Source organism: Mastigoproctus giganteus, chromosome 1 (assembly GCF_048544385.1).
Source record: "Mastigoproctus giganteus isolate SK-2022 chromosome 1, ASM4854438v1, whole genome shotgun sequence".
NCBI classification, from domain to species: Eukaryota; Metazoa; Arthropoda; class Arachnida; order Uropygi; family Thelyphonidae; genus Mastigoproctus; species Mastigoproctus giganteus.
In genome coordinates this window covers 223,560,729-223,578,713 of record NC_143575.1, presented here as the reverse complement: position 1 = coordinate 223,578,713, position 17,985 = coordinate 223,560,729, and the positions used below count along the sequence as shown (strand labels likewise).

At 38.4% G+C, this 17,985-nt stretch overlaps 1 protein-coding gene across 1 annotated transcript in view; it reads left to right on the top strand.

Moving 5' to 3' along the window:
* The window catches only part of LOC150091547 (cholesterol transporter ABCA5-like), a 389,022-nt gene that overhangs the window by 79,616 nt on the left and 291,421 nt on the right, over nucleotides 1-17,985 (top strand). The window contains exons 5-6 of the mRNA XM_090376152.1: nucleotides 10,179-10,405; nucleotides 16,773-16,959. Of these exons, the coding sequence (XP_090232278.1) occupies nucleotides 10,179-10,405; nucleotides 16,773-16,959 (414 nt within the window). The remainder of the gene's footprint in view (nucleotides 1-10,178; nucleotides 10,406-16,772; nucleotides 16,960-17,985) is intronic.

Sequence of the window (17,985 nt, the reverse complement as noted above, 5' to 3'; positions counted from 1 at the left end):
TGGGGGATTGATTTGCGTAGGGCGGCCGAGGGCTTGCGTATTTCACAGACGTAGGCGCCATGCTTCACATGGAAAATCTCAATATTGGCTTGTCCTGATATAACAAGTATCTCGAGCATCAAAATCTGTAGTAGATCTCTTGAGCCGAACGCCATGCTTACTGCCAATTCGGGTTGTCAGTCTACAAAGATAAAGAAAAATCATCAGTTTTGGTAGCGGCTGAAGGACCTTACAAGTATGGGTATACAAATGGACCTAGAGCAGTTTTTTTTTTTTTTTAATCCCTCATTGCGTCTTTCAGCATACCTGCTAAATCAAAACCCCCACCATTGCTTGGCCGTTGTACCTTTCAGCGAGCGGTCGACCCAACATCCACGGAATCACTCTTTCTATCCCATCCGGTGACTCGCCTAGGCTTGTGCTCTCTTGGGTTTTGTTACTGTGATCTGGAGGAGCAGTTTTCTCTGTTTTGGCTGCCCCGCTGGGGATATCACTCTCTGCTTCAGCTCTTACCACCGACTCTGACCCTGGCGGTGGCCTAGCACTCTGCGACTGGGGCATCATAGTTGCCTCCTGCGGGGCAGGAGTCTGGCGATCACAGCTACGCAGATTATATCTGTGGGTCTGGGGAGGCACCTGGGTAGCTTTTCCTGGTCTTACTGACTGATCTGTTCTTGATGTACCCTCCTGATTTATTGGTGGGAGGGATGACCACAGGATTTATATGGGTAAGCTCGTTGGCCTGGGCATTATTGGTCTGGAGACTATATGTGTGATTAAGTCACAATTTTCCACCACGGGGTCATCAAAGATCCATGTTTCCTTGGGCACTGTGCGGCACTTGTTTGATCTGGTGGTTCACCCCCTTCTGATTCCTCTGATTCCTTTATTCTTAGTTCAGGAAAAACTCTCCTATCGACTATTTTGGTTAAACTATCCACATGCACGATTTGTCTATCCCTTGGGTTATACAGGTGCTGTATTTCATAATTCGCCAATGAACTCTGACCGATCACACAGTAAGGACCTGTACTCAAGCGAGCCAATTTCTTTGTCGCACCCACCTTCACTTTTGGAGTAAAAAGCTAGGCTTCCTACACAAATATTCTTGTCTACTGTGACTGATGCTCTGTGATTGTCTTGCTTCTGCATTGCCTCTTCCAAATGTTGGGAAATGATCTCATAGGATCTGCGAAGACGTGCACACATCTGTTCTGAATACTTTCCCAAAGACACATAAGACTGTCTTTCTTGGGAATGCCATAAGGCAGAAGGCAACACTAAATCTCTGCCATATATTAAAAAGTTGGGTGATTCCTGTGTGGAACTGTGAGTTGCGGCATGATACACAGCAACTGCCAGGGGAACCATGACATCCCAATCAGATTGAGTGTCGTTCACTACATGTGACAAAATATTTGCCAAGGTGGGGTTCAAACGTTCAACCTTAGCATTGCATTGGGGGTGAAACGAAGACATGTGAAGCTGATGAATATTTAATTTCTCACATACCTGTCACAACAATGAAGACATGAAGTTATTACCCTGATCTGTTAGGATGTATTTAGGAATTCCATGTCTCGAGATCACACTGTTTGTGAAAGCTGTGGCTACTTCAGCCTTTTGAGTCTAAGTGGAACTACCTCCGCATAACGTGTAAAATTATCCACTGCTAGCAAGAGATATTTATGTCCCTTCAGAGTCATCAGAAGAGGTCCTAAAATGTGTAGGGACACTCTAACCCAAGGTGAGTTCTCAACAGGAACTCTCATCAGGACTGCTTTAGCTTTAGGGTTATATCCTTTGCGCTCCATACAAGATGGACAAGACTCAATATAGTTCTTGACATCGCTGTAAACGCCTATCCAAAAGAAATTTTTTCTAACTTTCTCCAACGTTTTTTGTAATGCTAAATGTCCTCCGCTGAGAACATTATCATGACAAGACTTCAACACGTCTGTTTTCAAGCTGGCTGGGACTGCTAACTGTTCACATGGCTCTGAGCGTGTAGCCTCAGGGTCAGGTAGAGTGTAGTGATACAGTATCCCATCCTCACTCAGATAGAAGGAATCTGGGACTTTAGTTGTTGCCTGGAGTACTCCTTCTAATTGTTCTATTAATCCCTGTAAATTTGGGTCTTCTCTTTGAAGATTCTTAATCAGAGTCCTGGTTTGCTGATGTGACATAACCAGTGATTCTATGGTTGGATCTGCCGATATGGGAGCGACTAATTCAGTAGTTTTAGGTTTCTTAGGCCTTTTCTGTCTTTCGTCTTCCTCTAACACTGGCCTTGAAAGGAAATCTGCGTTTGAGTGAACTCGACCCGGCCTGTATATGATTTTGAAATCGTATTCTTGTAGTAAGATACTCCAACGTGCTAATTGGGGTGATGGGTTTTTTAGATGAAGAAGGTAGCTCAATGGTTGATGGTCTGTTATCAGTGTGAAACTGGAGGAGATTAAGAATGGTCTGAATTGTGATACTGCAAAGACTATTGCCAAAGCTTCTTTTACTGTGGTACTATACAGTCTCTGCTTTCTTTAGTAGTCTGGAGGCATAAGCGATTGGTTGTCTTTGATTCTCATCCACTTGTTGCTCTAGCACGGCCGAAACCACATAATTTGATGCTTCTGATGAAACAAAGAATGGTATAGTGAAGTCTGGGTAAATTAGTAGGGGTTGTGTCTTCTGAGCAACCTTCAGCTTGTCAAAAGGCTTCTTGGGTGGAACTGTTCCAAGTGAAGGGGGTGTTCTTCTTTGTAAGTTGCATTAATGGGTGGGCTATCTCCGCGAACTCTGGAATAAACCTTCTGTAAAATCCCGCCATCCCAAGAAATGATCGCACTTGTTTCACAGCTCTTGGGGTCGACACTCTCGAACGGCAACCATGTTCGGGTCTGGGCAGACACCATCTTTACTAATGAAGTGGCCTAAATATTTAAATTGCGGTTTCAGGAACTCACATTTCTTGGGCTTCAGCTTCAGATCGTACTTTCTCAGGCGTTGGAAGACCTTCTGAAGTCTCGTGAGGTGTGAGGACCAATCACTTGACATGATGACAATGTCGTCTAGGTATGTGAATATCGAGTCCTTCAAATCTTGTAGTACCAGCGACATGGCCCTCACAAACGAGCACGGGGCATTTTTAATCTAAATGGCATTCTTTTATATTAAAATAATGATGCCCCTGTGGTAAAAGCCGTTTTATGACGATCTGCGGGATGCACTTCAATCTGGTGGAATCCGGTTTGGAGGTCCAAAGAGCTGAAGTAGCGTGCACCTCCTAATAAGTCAAGAATTTCACACGTGTTCGGAATCGGGTAACTATCCGAGACTGTTTTCACGTTCAGTTTCCGGAAGTCAATACATAAACGGTACACTCCATCTCTCTCTTCTTCACTAGAACAATGGGCGCAGCGTACAGGGAGCAACTGGGCTCAATGATGTCTGAATCTAGGAGTTCTTAGACCTGGTTCTGAATCTCATTCTTTAATAAAAAGGGGGTTCTGTAGGCATTTCATCTAACTGGAACATGGTCAGTCAATTTAATTCTGTGTTGGACAACTTTTGAGTTGCCTAGTTGGGCTGGTGATTTGGCGAACACATCCTGGTGTTTACACAATAAGTCTGATAATTGGTGTCTTTGATCAGCAGTCAGGTGATCCAGCTCAAAGTCCTCCATGGTCACAGGAGAAGCTTCCCTATTGTCTTTTCCATTGCCTATAGGGTTAACTGATTGTGGATTAAGGTGCTCAAGACTTGCAATACCCATGCCTTTTGGGAGGTGCAGAGGTTCAGTTGTTAGATTTGCAATGAGCACGGAAACTTTCCCACCTTCGCCCACCTGGTCTATTGAGTATTTCACCACTAAATCATCCAGGCTTAAGTTTGAATTCGGCCCTGCTAATACTAGGTGTTTGGTGGGGATAGCAAGCTGGTCACAATATACCGTTACCACCCTCTCTGTAGATGCTGGAAGCACATGTTTACATGTAAGCTTAGCAACAGTGAGTGTGGAATCCAAAAATTGTTGCTGAATACCCTCCTCTCTTAGACAAATCCCCAGTGGAACTGAATCTATAATCCCTTTACCTAAGTCTATGGTGAATGCAAATTTCCTTAACACATTTAATCCCAAAATTATGCCATATTTGCCCTTAAAATTTCTGAAGTTACCAAAATGTTTTCCCGAAAAGTTGCACTAAATAATTTAAGATTAGCGGTTACTACAGTGTGTATAGGTACAATATTGCCTGAAACTCCGGTTACAGTTAATTCTGGGGGTCTGTGACCTAAGGATTTTTCCTTCTTAATTTTACTAAACAAATCTGCACTCATTAAGGTGACACTAGCTCCAGTGTCTAAAAGAAATCTGGCTTTGATGTTTTGCACAGATCCCAATACCACAGGTAATTTAGTGTTATCCTCCAGGATGTAGATGGCATGTGTTCTAATGTTCCTGACTTCTGGCCTGCTGACCTCGCTAGAGTTAGGGTGAGGTAAAAGGGCTTTATTACATCGAGAATTCTTTCTACTGTGTTTAGAACCCCTCTTTAGTCATAAATTTCTATTTCTATCTCGCCTGTAGCTTCCAGCATTGGTACATTTATTTTGCCTGCTCTGAATAGTTTTTGGCTGAGTTTGTCCCTGAATAGACTCATTCCTATATGCTCCTCTCCTTAACCTAGAATATTACCCCTATTATGATTATCATAATATATTCCATTCGCGACTCAATCCCGATCTTCATTAAAATTATACTTTTGGTTGTTAGCATAGGACGTCCTAATTTTTGGTAGGGCAGTGTACCCATCCATTCTGTGGTTCATGTACGGACGACTGGGGGATAACAGAGTTGGTTGGTAGTTGCTCAGCTGGCCGCTGCAAAAGCGCCTTTCCCTTCGTTCTCGGTTGTTTACTGGGTTTCTGGCTGCCTGCCGCAGTACGGCACACTGAAGCGTCTTCCTGGGCGGTCAATGGCCTCTGGTCTGAAGGTCATGTTGTTATCAGGGAACGGGTCTAATGCACTGTCCGAATGGGGATATGTAGTGCCTAGTACTGCGTGATCGTGGGAAGGGGGAAGTTACCCTCATCTAGGGATTGCATCTTCTGACTCAAAGCGGCTACCTGTATCTCTAAATAGGTCGCGTGTTCGATTCCCGCCTCGAGCTGGGATCAAAGTACTGCAAAAACCTTGGGAGGTGCATTATGGCCACAGAAGCCTATGCGCCAACAACTACCAAAAAAAAAAAAAAAAAAGTATCTCTAAATTGTTGATTGTTGCATGGTTTACTGATAGCGTACTTAACGACTGTTGTAGTTTCCGTATTTGATCTTGAATGGGTTCAAGAATGTGTTTGGAATTATTTTCCTGTCGCTCCCATTCTCCCTCACCCTCACTTGGCTATTAACATACAGGGGAACAGTTTTTGGTTGAGTAAGCTGGTCATTAATTTCTTCCCTCTTTGAAATTTCAACTGCCTGTGAAAAAGCTAGAGGGTTGTCTGAGAGCACCATCTTTCTAATTTTTACTGAGATACCCCTAAGGAATTGGGCCAGCATCGCTTGGTCCAGGATGTTCAATACTTCCGGTGTTTCTCCCTGAATTTTTAATGCTGAACGAGCCAAATTCCTCACTCGCGCACTGTAACTGGCAATTGGTTCTGAAGATTCTTGGACAGCGGTAGCGAACTGGTGAAGGGAGGTAATAATTGGCTCCCTTTTCTCAAACTTAGCCAAAAAGGCATTCTTAAATGTGTTGTAATTCTTTTCCCCGCATAATTCCAGGGATTGGTCTGCTAGAAAGTCTGCCACCAAAGAACGAAATTTTGATTTCGAGACCGCGATTAATTCTTTGTCTCGCCAGAGTGCTAATTCTCCGACACTTTCCAAAATTTCAAAAAATAATTGGACTGAGGGACCGTCATTGTGTTTGCCGAAAAAGATAGGAACTAGGCCTAGGTAACCCGCAATATTCGCCGAATGTGGTCTGTCTGGTTTGGGGGTGGGCTGTGGCTGTTGTGTTCCAAATAGGGGGGGGGGGTGATATTTCTGTTGTTTGTGGACTCTGATCCTCCATTTTTAATTTACTAGAAACTTGGTTAGGATTAGGGTGATCCTTTTACTATTTGGTTAATGAATTGGGTAATCTTATTACTATTTTGGGGGACCCTGTCTTCCAAAATGGTGTGACTTACCTTTTCGTTGCTGAAACAGAATTTTGATGTTAGTAATCAACTTATTCAAAACAAGAATGTGTGATATCATGTAGTAATTTTTTAATTAAATTAAATTATAAGAGTGAAGTGGCTACACTTTGCTAATTAGTGTGGATGTCCTGTGTTGTTGTAAAGGAGTACTGCCTACTACCTATTCTCTCTATGCATGAAAATAACAATCTTACCTTCTACTAGTAATCCCCTTAGATTCTTTTTCTAATCTTTGTTCCTTTTTTGCGATTTGTTTTTCAGTGTAGACAGTTTTTCATCCCGTAAGATTTTTCATCCTGGTCACAGTTGGCAAGTGTCATACTGGTTGTTTGTTCCCTCATTCAGACTCATTGGTAGGTGTCTTCTATTGCTTTGGCTGGGCTTATCTATTTGTATCTGCTATTCAACAAGCTCACTTCTTTGGGACAGGTTGGAGGCTGGGGAATCTTTATTGAAGCCTATCCCAGGGAAAAACGTCAGTAAACTTACGTAACTTCCTAGTGGCTTTTATAGTAGGACAGTGTTCTCGAACCCTCATTGATCTTTTCATCCGAAGGGAATAGAACTTGCGGTTTTGACCAGCGATGCGTTATTCACGACGAGATCTTGGTGTTTGTCGTCAGATCTAGAAGTGCCGCAGTGCAAGTTCTTTTATTCTAACGTCTATGTTCTGATCATCGTGTAGTAAGAGAGTGGGTCTGAGGCAGAGATGCTTAAACAAAACATGGTTTATTATTAAATCCATACTAGACAGAGTATACACACAAATCAATAGACGATTTAAGATTAATAACCTTAAGTAATACTGGCAGGTTATATAAACATGAGTATATAAACAGTGTTCAATTTACTATGAGGCAAATATAACATATATATATATTTCGGCTCGAGTGATAGTTAACAACATAACAAAGAAAGAAAAGCACATCATACACTCATAAGTCATCAAGGGAATTATGGTCGTATTCTTTGTGTGGTATCTACTCTGGGAGACTCCATCTTCGGTCTAGGCTGGCAGGTAATGGGCGAGAGGATACATTATTCTATTTAGCATTAATTACCAGTGTAGATGACTTAGCATTATGGATACAACAATGGCCTTAATAAATAAATAAATAAATTTTCTGTTTATACTCCTGGATGACCAAACGGTCAGAGGAGTTCGCACGATATATTGAATGCAAGAAACAGCACAGTATTCAGCAGTCACGGGCTTAAACCCAAGTTGCTCAAGGCACGTGTACTTTAACGAGGAGAGATACTTACAAATTAGAAAGGTGAACGATATTCCAACTTACCGATCTGGGGGGAAATAATCCACGTCCTTTTCCCAGACTATTATCGAGTATTCCCTGTGTCTTGTTCTACCGCTTTGGAACTCTTCCTTTGCTCTGGGATCGCTGGCTCTTCTGTCTTCTCTGTACTAAGCACCTTCTCCCTGGGCTTCCTTGCTTCTCTCTCTCCTCGCCAATTTCTCTCTCTTCCAACCCATATATATTTCCTTCTTATCATTCAACCCTTCGACAGTCTGATCACGATTTGTGCGAGGGAGCTCGCCTTTTGCCCTCATTGGGGGGGGGAGTGCTTTTAGAGAGTGTGCGAGACTTGCTGACCAGCCTTTCGTATGTGTCCATTATCAGTGGCCATATCGCTGCATGAGATGGAAGATTAGCACTGTGTGACGACAGTACTTCTGTTTGTTCGGTGCGAAGTTTCGAGCTGCCGAACTCTTAGAATATCTATTTCACGGAAAGACTGATTAAGGAGTGCACTTTATCCCTATTTGGGTGGCTAACCAATTTGCATTTGCTGACCAGCCTTTCGTATGTGTCCATTATCAGTGGCCATATCGCTGTATGAGATGGAAGATTAGCACTGTGTGACGACAGTACTTCTGTTTGTTCGGTGCGAAGTTTCGAGCTGCCGAACTCTTAGAATCTCTATTTCATGGAAAGACTGATTAAGGAGTGCACTTTATCCCTATTTGGATGGCTAACCAATTTGCATAGAGGTGAAAAACAGGTGCAAGAAGAAAACACTTCTCTACCTGAAAATATACAGCATGGAAACAATAAAGGGGTACTAGTAAAATGATCGGTAAAATGTACGCATTTTACAGCACGTATAATACTCTGTCTCGGTTCTCTGCCAAGCACTGTGGGCACATTCTTGACCTGGGTGATGAGCCTTGAATGCTTCATCCTGCCATGATGATAAGGTTTTAGCTTGTTATTTATTCAATTTTTGTCTGGCTCATTCTCATATTGTCTCCTCATCCTTGTTTTTTTGATATCCATATATTCCACAAGAAGGTGAAGACTGAACATTGGGTCTCCTGCTTGTTCCCCACAAGCCTAGTTTAGGAGATGCAGGATCTCTTCCTAGTTTGATAGTCGCAAACTCTTTAGCAGTCCTACCAACTCACCGGTATTAATTAAACTTAATCATCTTATGATTCCTGCCAATACAATTTATTACTTCCATATAATTTCCATCCCTTCAGAATTGACAAAATACAAATCTGCCAGTACACTAAACAAATTAGTTACATGACCAGAAATGAAGCCACACACCTGACTAATGTCTAAATACTATCGTTGTGATACCATGTATCGTGATAGCCAGTACGATAAAAATTAGCTTCTTAATGCGAGCCATGTTTTATTATTAGACAAGGGATACCTATGCACACATTTATATGTATATTCAAGTAATTCTAGGCAAAGTCCAATAAACTTTTATACACAGTTTAGTCTTAACTGAGCCACAAGTATTTAGTACCATGAGCCAAACATAAATTATCATTTTCTAGACACTTTAAAATTAGTTGTTTTCACATAATGATGTCTTTGATGTCATTATATTTTCATATAATCTCATTGCACGAGATTATATGAATCTTATTTTTACTTGTGGAGTTTGATTGGCTTCTTGCACATATGTTATTAATATATATGCAAGAAGATAATCAACCATAGTGATATTTGCCAACAAAATGAAGCTGCTGCTCACATGGTGAATGAATGGACTTGATTAGCACATGCAATTGGCACAACAAACAAACCTAAAAGGTTTACTGTTAAATTAAAAAAAAAATCAAAGGGCAGTACATTTGTTCTCTCCTTCAATAAGAGTGAAGAGAAAATGTGTCTAGTTTCCAAAGAAAAAGTTTTATTGTGGTTCTAATCATTATTATACCAATGAAGTTGGATGTGACATATCTGCATGTAGAATTCGACAGGAAGTATGCTGGCGATTGAAGTCTGTAGAATGTAATAGGTATGAGATTTGCAATTTTTTTTTTTTTTTTTAAACAGATTTTCGTTTGTTCACTGTGTGGAAAAAGATTTTCATAATTTTGAAAAAGGAAAATATCCTTCACACTAGTTATTTGTGGTTTAGAGGCTGCAAATAGAGGAGTGGAAAATAGTCAATCAGCATTGTGTTTGAGAAACAAGAATGTTTTTTTTTTTTTTTTTTGTTATAAAATTAATTTAAAGCAAGTTGAGAAGAGTTTTGACTAACTTTTTATATGCTTTGCAGATATTGTATTGTTTATTGTTTGCAAGTTCAGATTGATTCATTTGAATGTACCTGAATAGAATATGTTTGAAATTTTCATGTGAATTTTGTATATATACTTGTCTTGTTAACTAAAGCATTTATTTCCTTACCAAGATGTATGTATTCAATTTCTTCTTGCACAGTGATATGATATTTGTAGGGAAGTTAGCCAAAACTTGGCAGAAAGAGAAATTGTTTAAGTTCTAGGGAAATGTAAGAATACCACAGACTTGGTGTTTCTGAGGTACAAACATACATGAAGTGGCTTGACAGTACTCTGAATATCTAGACAGTTTATATAAATAATATAAATATATAAATATTATTATTGTATTTTACAATATACTATGTATATATATATATATTTTTTTTGTAAAATATGCTGGGTTTTTTTTTTTCTTTCAGTTCTGGTCTAATAACTCAGATTTAGTGATTCCATCAGCACAATTGGAGCTATTTCCTAAAAGCAATTATACTGCTGTTAATATGCAGTGGAGATCTCTTGCACCATTTTATCCTGCACTCAGTTTTTCTCCCTTCATCTGTATGCTAACTATAAGTATTGTTCTTGAGAAAGAAAGAAAAATCAAAGATGCAATGTTAATGATGGGAATGATGCCTTCTGCTTATTGGTAAGAAATTCTTCCTTACCCCTCCCCCCCCATTTTTAGGCCAGGTCGCGTTCATCAGTTATTCCTTGTAATTACTGTATATTCTGAACTCTGTTTATTTAATCTTATATAGTAGTACAGATTATATAAGTACAGATTATATAAGCCCTGAATTAATCGGACAAACAACTATATGACTTCAATAAATTTAGAATGCCCAAATCTGCTATACCCAGTGGGTGTACAGGTCCTATGACTACATAAATCAGATCTGAACTGTCATTCTTCTGTTCACTATATATCCTCTGTTTTCTTTAGTCCTAGCCAAAGTAAGCCCTCTTTTCTCTAATGCTTGCTTGACACCATCAATCCACCTACCTCTTGATCTGCAACCAGACTAATCTCACTTCTCCCACCCTTTCTGCATGCCTGTGCCATCCTAAGATAGCTTCACTTACCTTTGACTGAATATCAGTTACTCCTTGATATTTTTCTTATTTACTCATTTTTAAATATAATTCTATTTTTCATAAAACTGTCATTTTTGAAGATTATAATTTTGGATCAGTTCCTTTATTTCTTATATAGCATTAGCATTAGTAGAGGCATATGATGCAAGAAAGCAAACTTATGCAGCATCAGCCAAAAAAAAAAAAACGCTCCCATTTCACCCCTCTGTTCGTTCCAAGTACTTGTCCAGCTCAGCCTTAAATTTATTTAGGCTATGAACTTCCACAACAAAGGATGGAAGTCTGTTCCACCTACCAACTACCCGCTGGCTAAAGGCAAACTTCCACACATCTATCCTACATCTGTCTTTCCTCAATTTGAATTTATGCCCTCTCAGGTGATTATTCTGAGCAAGAGGAAGAATCACATCAGCATTGAACATGCTCAAACCATTCAAAGCTTTATACACCTCAATCAGATCACCTTGCAGGTGCCTAGTCTCCAGACACTAATTTGCAAAATTTAAGCCTTTCTTCGTAAGAGCAACCCTCTGTTCCATTCACTAATCTTGTTGCCCTTCTCTGTACTCATTCCAACAGCTCTACATAATTCTTAAAATGAGGCCTCCAGACCTGTATTATATAGTACTCAAGGTGTGGCCTGACCATTGCCTTATACAAGGGGATAAACACTTCCTTATCCCTTCCAGAAAATTTCTTGTATTTCATTGACAAGACACCATGAGCTACACTTGCAGACCGTCTGTACTGCTCAGAACACTTCATATCTGCCTGCACAATAACCCCCAGGTCCTTTTCGTTCTCTACCACTGTCAGTGTAGTACCAAAGAGTTGATATGTTACTCTGGAGTTACTGCTTCCCATATATAGTACTTTACATTTATCAATGTTAAACTTAATTTGCCACCTCTCAGCCCATCTGCTCAACTTTTCTAGATCCTGTTGCAGCAGTGTATTGTCATTACTGTCCTTAACAACCCTGCCAACCTTCGTATCATCTGCAAACTTGAACATTAAGCTTGATATACCATCACCAATATCATTTATAAATGCAGAAAACAACAATGGACCCAACACTGAACCCTTAGGGACTCCACTAATAACATTAGTCCATAATGAGCAGTGTCCATTGATTACCACTCTCTGTCCCCTCCCACTTAACCATAACTTTATCCCTAGCAGAATAATTTGCCTCCAATGCCACACTGCTCCAATTTGTGCAGCAGTCTTCCGGGTGCAGCAGTATCAAAGGCTTTTCTAAGATCCAAATATATGATATCAAAGTTATTCCCTGCATCCAGTTCCTTTGTGACCACATCATAGTATCCAATCAAAATGGTTAGGCAAGACCTTAACAAAACCTTAAAACCTTAACAAAACCATGCTGTGTCTGAGCTATAACTGAAGTCTTGTCTAGATGATCCTGCAGTGCTTCTTTAACCAGTGCCTCCATTAATTTTCCTGGAACAGAAGTTAAACTAACAAATCTATAATTACTTGTCGTCCTTTGATCCTCCTTTGTGAATTGGGGTTACATTTGCACATTTACAGTCCATGGGTACCTCCCCTGAGTTCAAAAAAGCTCTCATAATTATGGCTAAGGGTTTGCTTACTTCCTTTGCTGCCTCCTTTAATATAACTGGATAGATCCCATCCACCCCGGGTGCCTTTTTTTATGTTTATTTTCAACAATTTCTCATCCACTTTCCTCTCAGTTATTACAAAATCACCTAGCTCACTGCCAGAGTTTAACTCACCTCTGACATTCCCCTCCCTGAATAACTCCTTATGTGTGAATGTAGATGGAAAATACTCATTTAGTTTGTTAGCCACCTGAGCAGGATCATCAATATCCCGTGGACCAATCTGATTCATCCCTTTCCTTCTAGAGTTTACATTGGTAAAGAACTCTTTGTTGTTTTTCTTTGCATCCTTTGCCAAAGATTTCTCATATTCTGCCTGTGCCTGCCTAATCTCCTTTGTGACTTGGTTACAGACCAGCTTATATCTCTCATAGGCTTTCATGTCATCCATTAATTTATATGTATCCCATGCATTTTTCTTCTCTGCCCTATATCTCATTAGTTCATCTGACATCCATTTAGGCCTAAACCTTGAACAATATTTCTTAGTTGTTATGTAAAGCCTACTAGCTTCCAAGATAAATTCTTTGAATGCTTCCAATTTTGAATTTCCTGTTGGTAACATCATCAGTTGGTCCACTGTATAGAATTTAAATACTGTCTCAGACCACCATAGTCACCTTTACGAAAGCAAAAACCTTTCTCTTTACCCCTGATGGTAGTTGCCTCTTTGAGTAAATCCCACTTCAGCACACTGTGATTTCTGCCACCTAGTGGTTCATTGATCTGCAGATTCTTAATGCATGAAGGATCACTACTGATAATCAGATCAAGAGTATTACTCTCTCTAGTTGCCTCCCGAACATGCTGATGTAGAAAACAATCAACCAATAAATCCACAAAAGCCTTGCTTGTGTGTGAGTGACCAACCCACAAATTCCAGTCAATATCTGGGAAATTAAAATCCCCCATTATAAGACTCTCTGGTTTACTGGCTCACTCTATTTCCCTGTAGAGTTTCTTATTATACTCATCAGAGTCATTAGGCCTATAACACACTCCTACTCTCAATTTGATCTCCCAATGCTTGTGGCACACCAAACTGGCTCGACACTGCACTGTCCAGCGATGTCGACTGGCTTGACTTCCTTGGATTTTATGTGTTTCTTAGCTAATAGCATAACCCCCCTCCTCCCTTCCTATCCTGTCTATCCTTCCTGTACACATTGTACTCCCCAAATTCCAGTTCTGCATTCCTTATATCTGTGTGACACCACGTCTCTGATATCCAAACAATATCTGCCTTTGCAATCCGAGCAATACCTCATATTCGTCAAATTTATTTACCAAACTCCTAGCATTGGTGTACATGCAAGTATATATTCGCCTGTTCCTATTCTTAGCTACCCTAACACAACCCATGTGTTTACTTATACCACAGTGACTCCCAGCAGTCTCTGAAATAGGTTAAAATAGGCTTAAAAACTGTTTATATAAAAAAAAAAATTTTTGTTTTTAGTTAATTTTTCTTCTGTCTTTAAGTTACCTTGCTTAATTGGTGAACACTTCCTGCATTTTTGAGCATTAGCCCCTAAAATTGTTTTTTCGACATTAGCATTAAAAAAAACAAAGAAAAAAATATACCTGGTTCAATCCGGGTATCTCTCCAACCCTTCAAATTTATATAAGCTCTCTGATTCTACATGATTTGATTGTAATATATTCAATAGTTGAATACTCTTTGACTTACAGAGAATTATTTTATATTTAGTCTGTGACTGACCTTCCTTGTCTTTTGGCTATATAATTGTTAGTTTTCATCCTTCTACTCAATGTACAGTGGTAATTAGAGATAGATTTTACTAAAAGTAAGCTAGAATGGAAAATTTAAAGTACATTAATATTAAGCTTTGTACCTTCTAAAAATACTATGAAATACATCCAGAATTGTTTGTTACTGTTCATTTTTACAAAAAGGGCTTCTTAATTATTATTTTATTTTATTGCACAGTAATTTTTCTAAGTTATTATTTTTAAGCACATTCGCAAATGCATAAATTACTTTTGCGTCTGCAAACAAATGGCTGGACACAGTGACTTAAATCACTGTGTCCATCCATTTGTCAGTGTATTCACCTTGCAATAACTTAACTCCCAGTAAAAAACAAATTTTCATGAAATTATGTATTTTGAGTTTTTAGAAAGAGTTGCAACCATACCATATTTCATTAAAATCAAACCAATGTGGCATTTTTTTTTTTTTTTTCATAAATTTTGTGTTATTTTTATATAAGTATATTTTGGACTTTTGGGAATTACTTGATAAGGAATATTTAATTTCTGGGTCTGAATTTAATGTCTGTTTACCCCTGGGAAAGGTTTAGAATCAGTTCTGATTTGGTAGCTCCCCTCTCCACAGAAATCCAAATTGTTAATATGTGTTTTGTTAGTTCCTGGGAAGACTTTCTCAGGGAAGTATGTATTACACTAATTATAATGGCCCTCCTCCAAAAAGTAGAAATCTGTATATACAGTGTGTTTCATAACATATGGTCCATACTTTCAGGATCAATTCAGGACCTGAAAACAGTGAAAAAAGTTTATATAAACATATACCCAAAATTTTCTTTCTTTCTTTCCAAGTTACAGCCTATTTTGTGTTTCAACAGTTATCCACCTTAGCCTTAAAGGAAATGTTCAAAATGACTGCTGTGCCCTTGAATACATACATGAACACACCTCGTTACAGACTAACTGACATGTTCAGAAATTCCAGGTGTTTCATGGATTTGCTTGTATCCTTATTTTGCATGTCTTCAAAGCATTTTGATGTTCTCAATGGGTGTTGCATAAATAATGGATTTCAGATGATCCCACAAGTAAAAATCATATAGATTCTAATCGGGGGGGGGGGGGTTTATGAGCACACCAGACAACAGTACCTCCACAGCCTATTCAATTATCAGGTAAATGCTCATCCAAATAGTCTCTAGCTACAAATAAAATGAAGTAGAGCACCATCATACATAAATCACTTATGACATTGGAGAGCAAAGGGAATTTCATCTAGTAAATCACATAAATCATTCCTAAAAAATTAGAAATCAGAAAATATTTGGTTAATCTTCCAGCCTAAACAAAAAGTAATTGCTATCCATACATTAATACTAAATGTTGCTGGTGTTGACGGAATGATTGGCATGCAGATTTTCTTCTGCCCAGTCATAAGTTTTGTGAAAATTGATCATGGCATTTCTTGTGAAGCCAGCCTTATTGGAAAACATGTCTTTTCATCATGAATGTGATGAGTCCAGCTGTTGTTTCCGTAAAATTCTCCACAAAGTTGTATCTGCTGCTGCTATCTTTTGGTTACTGTCGTCAGGATTTTCCTCATGCAATTCAGAACCTGCTCCTCCAACCTAACAGTTTTGGTGCTGATTGGTCTACCACCATCTTAAACTTGCTTGTTAAATGATCCTGTATTCCAAAGATGCTCAACTATTATCTGAAAGGTCTGCTTATCTGGCAGGCAGTGATTCTGAACCATTTCAGAATATGGACATCTTGCTGTACCTGTGTCACACTTGGCATACACAAGATGCACATCTGTTATTTCTTGTTTTCAATAAACCTCCTTTCTCAGTTCAAAAACCTTTTGTACTGTAAAGCACAAAAACTTCTAAAGTCCCCTTCCCCCACTGAACTGCACTTAGATCTGATTTTACTGTAAAAAGTCATGATTGTGAACATAAAAATACCATTTCAAAATAAATTCAGACCATGTACACCAGAATAGTAACTAACTTTTATACCTACTTACTTGTGATGTAATGTGGTTGTTTGCCTACTCAGAGATCAAGAGGCATTTTTTTACTGGATAATTTCTGGAACACAAAAAGGGCTATAACTCAGAAAAAAAGTGATTTTGGACAAAGATTGACACCAAATTTTCAAGTCCAGCTGTAATTTCCATAGTCCCCCTCAATTCTTTCAAAATTTAGGAATTTTTAGAATATTCTTCTGCACTTTTCTACCAAATATCATATCAATAAGTTAACCCATTTTCCCTGTGTACCCCCCCCCCCCCAAATGAAACTTTTACACAGTACTCACTCACCTCATGGCTACTAACATGACATGAACATCATGTAGGGATGTTATAATAAGCTACTTGAGTTTAGTTGAACATTTCACTTTACATTTCAGTTGAACACACCTAAAATGCAAAATTTTAAAAATTTTGCATATATTACCTAACTTGTTATTTGCAGTATATTTCCTATATATTTAAATAATTTTTATATATTAGTAACTAAATAAGTTTTCTTTTTTTAGGGTGGCATGGTTTCTCACTGAAGCTGCAATTATTGCTGTTGTTTCTCTGTTTATGACAGTCTTAATTGGAGTTGAAAATGTGTTCCCAAACAGCAATTTGGTCATTCTGTATTTTTTGATAGTATTGTTTGGCTTGTCTGTGGAACAACTCGCATTCATGATTACACCTTTTTTCAAAAATTCCAAGGTATTTATGTGTGCTTCAATATTAGATTGATGAACAGTACTCATATTTTTAAATATTATAATATCACTTGGTTTGTTATCAAAAGGTGAAAATGTGAAAGGACCTTGTTAATTTAAGCCGAAATAAAAAGATAAATGGAAGTTAAGTGTAAAATTCATTTTTAATGCTTATTGCTAATTCCTTTTTAATTTCGCATACTTATTACTACTTCTTCAAAACAAATTTAAAGTTTCATGCATGCTTTCACACAGAATTGATATGAGATTCAAACGCTTCAAAAATAAATAATTAAAAAAATAAAATAATAATAAAACAAAAGTGTGCAATTGTTGTGTTCCTTTTAACTTTATTCATAATGTGCAGTAGGTTGTATTCTTGTGTAAAAAAAAAAATAAAATAAAATAATAATAAATCCTTTGCTTGCATAAAATCCAGCACTTTAACAAAAGATACAACTTTATATAAAGGAAATTTCCTACACAATGGCAATTAGGCTGCCGTAGCTGAGTGGTCATGCACGTGGGTGCATAAGTACGTGCCTTGAGTGACCGGGGTTCAAGCCCGTGACTACTGAATACTGTGCTGTTTCTTGTATTCTGTCTGTTTTGTGAACTCCTCTGACCATTTGGTCATCCCGAAGTATAAACAGAAAATTTATTTATTTTTATTTATAGCCATCAAAATCATTATTCTTCTCATCGATGCCTTTACACTGAATTATTCACAAATTGTGCATAGAATCAATAAAATAGTTTTGTTTTTTTTCTTATTTTTATTCTTATTTTTCTTATTCTTATTTTTATACCTTTCTTCAGCTGTTCTTAAAAAAAGAAAAAAAATTAAAAACATATTCCATGGTTACACTTTCACATTGGCTCAGTAGCATTCTAGCATTAGCATTAGCATTAGCATTAGTAGAGGCATATGATGCAAGAAAGCAAGCTTATTCAGCATCAGCCAAAAAAAAAAAAAAAAAAAAAACACAACCACTACTCCCATTTCACCCCTCCGCTTGTTCGAAATACC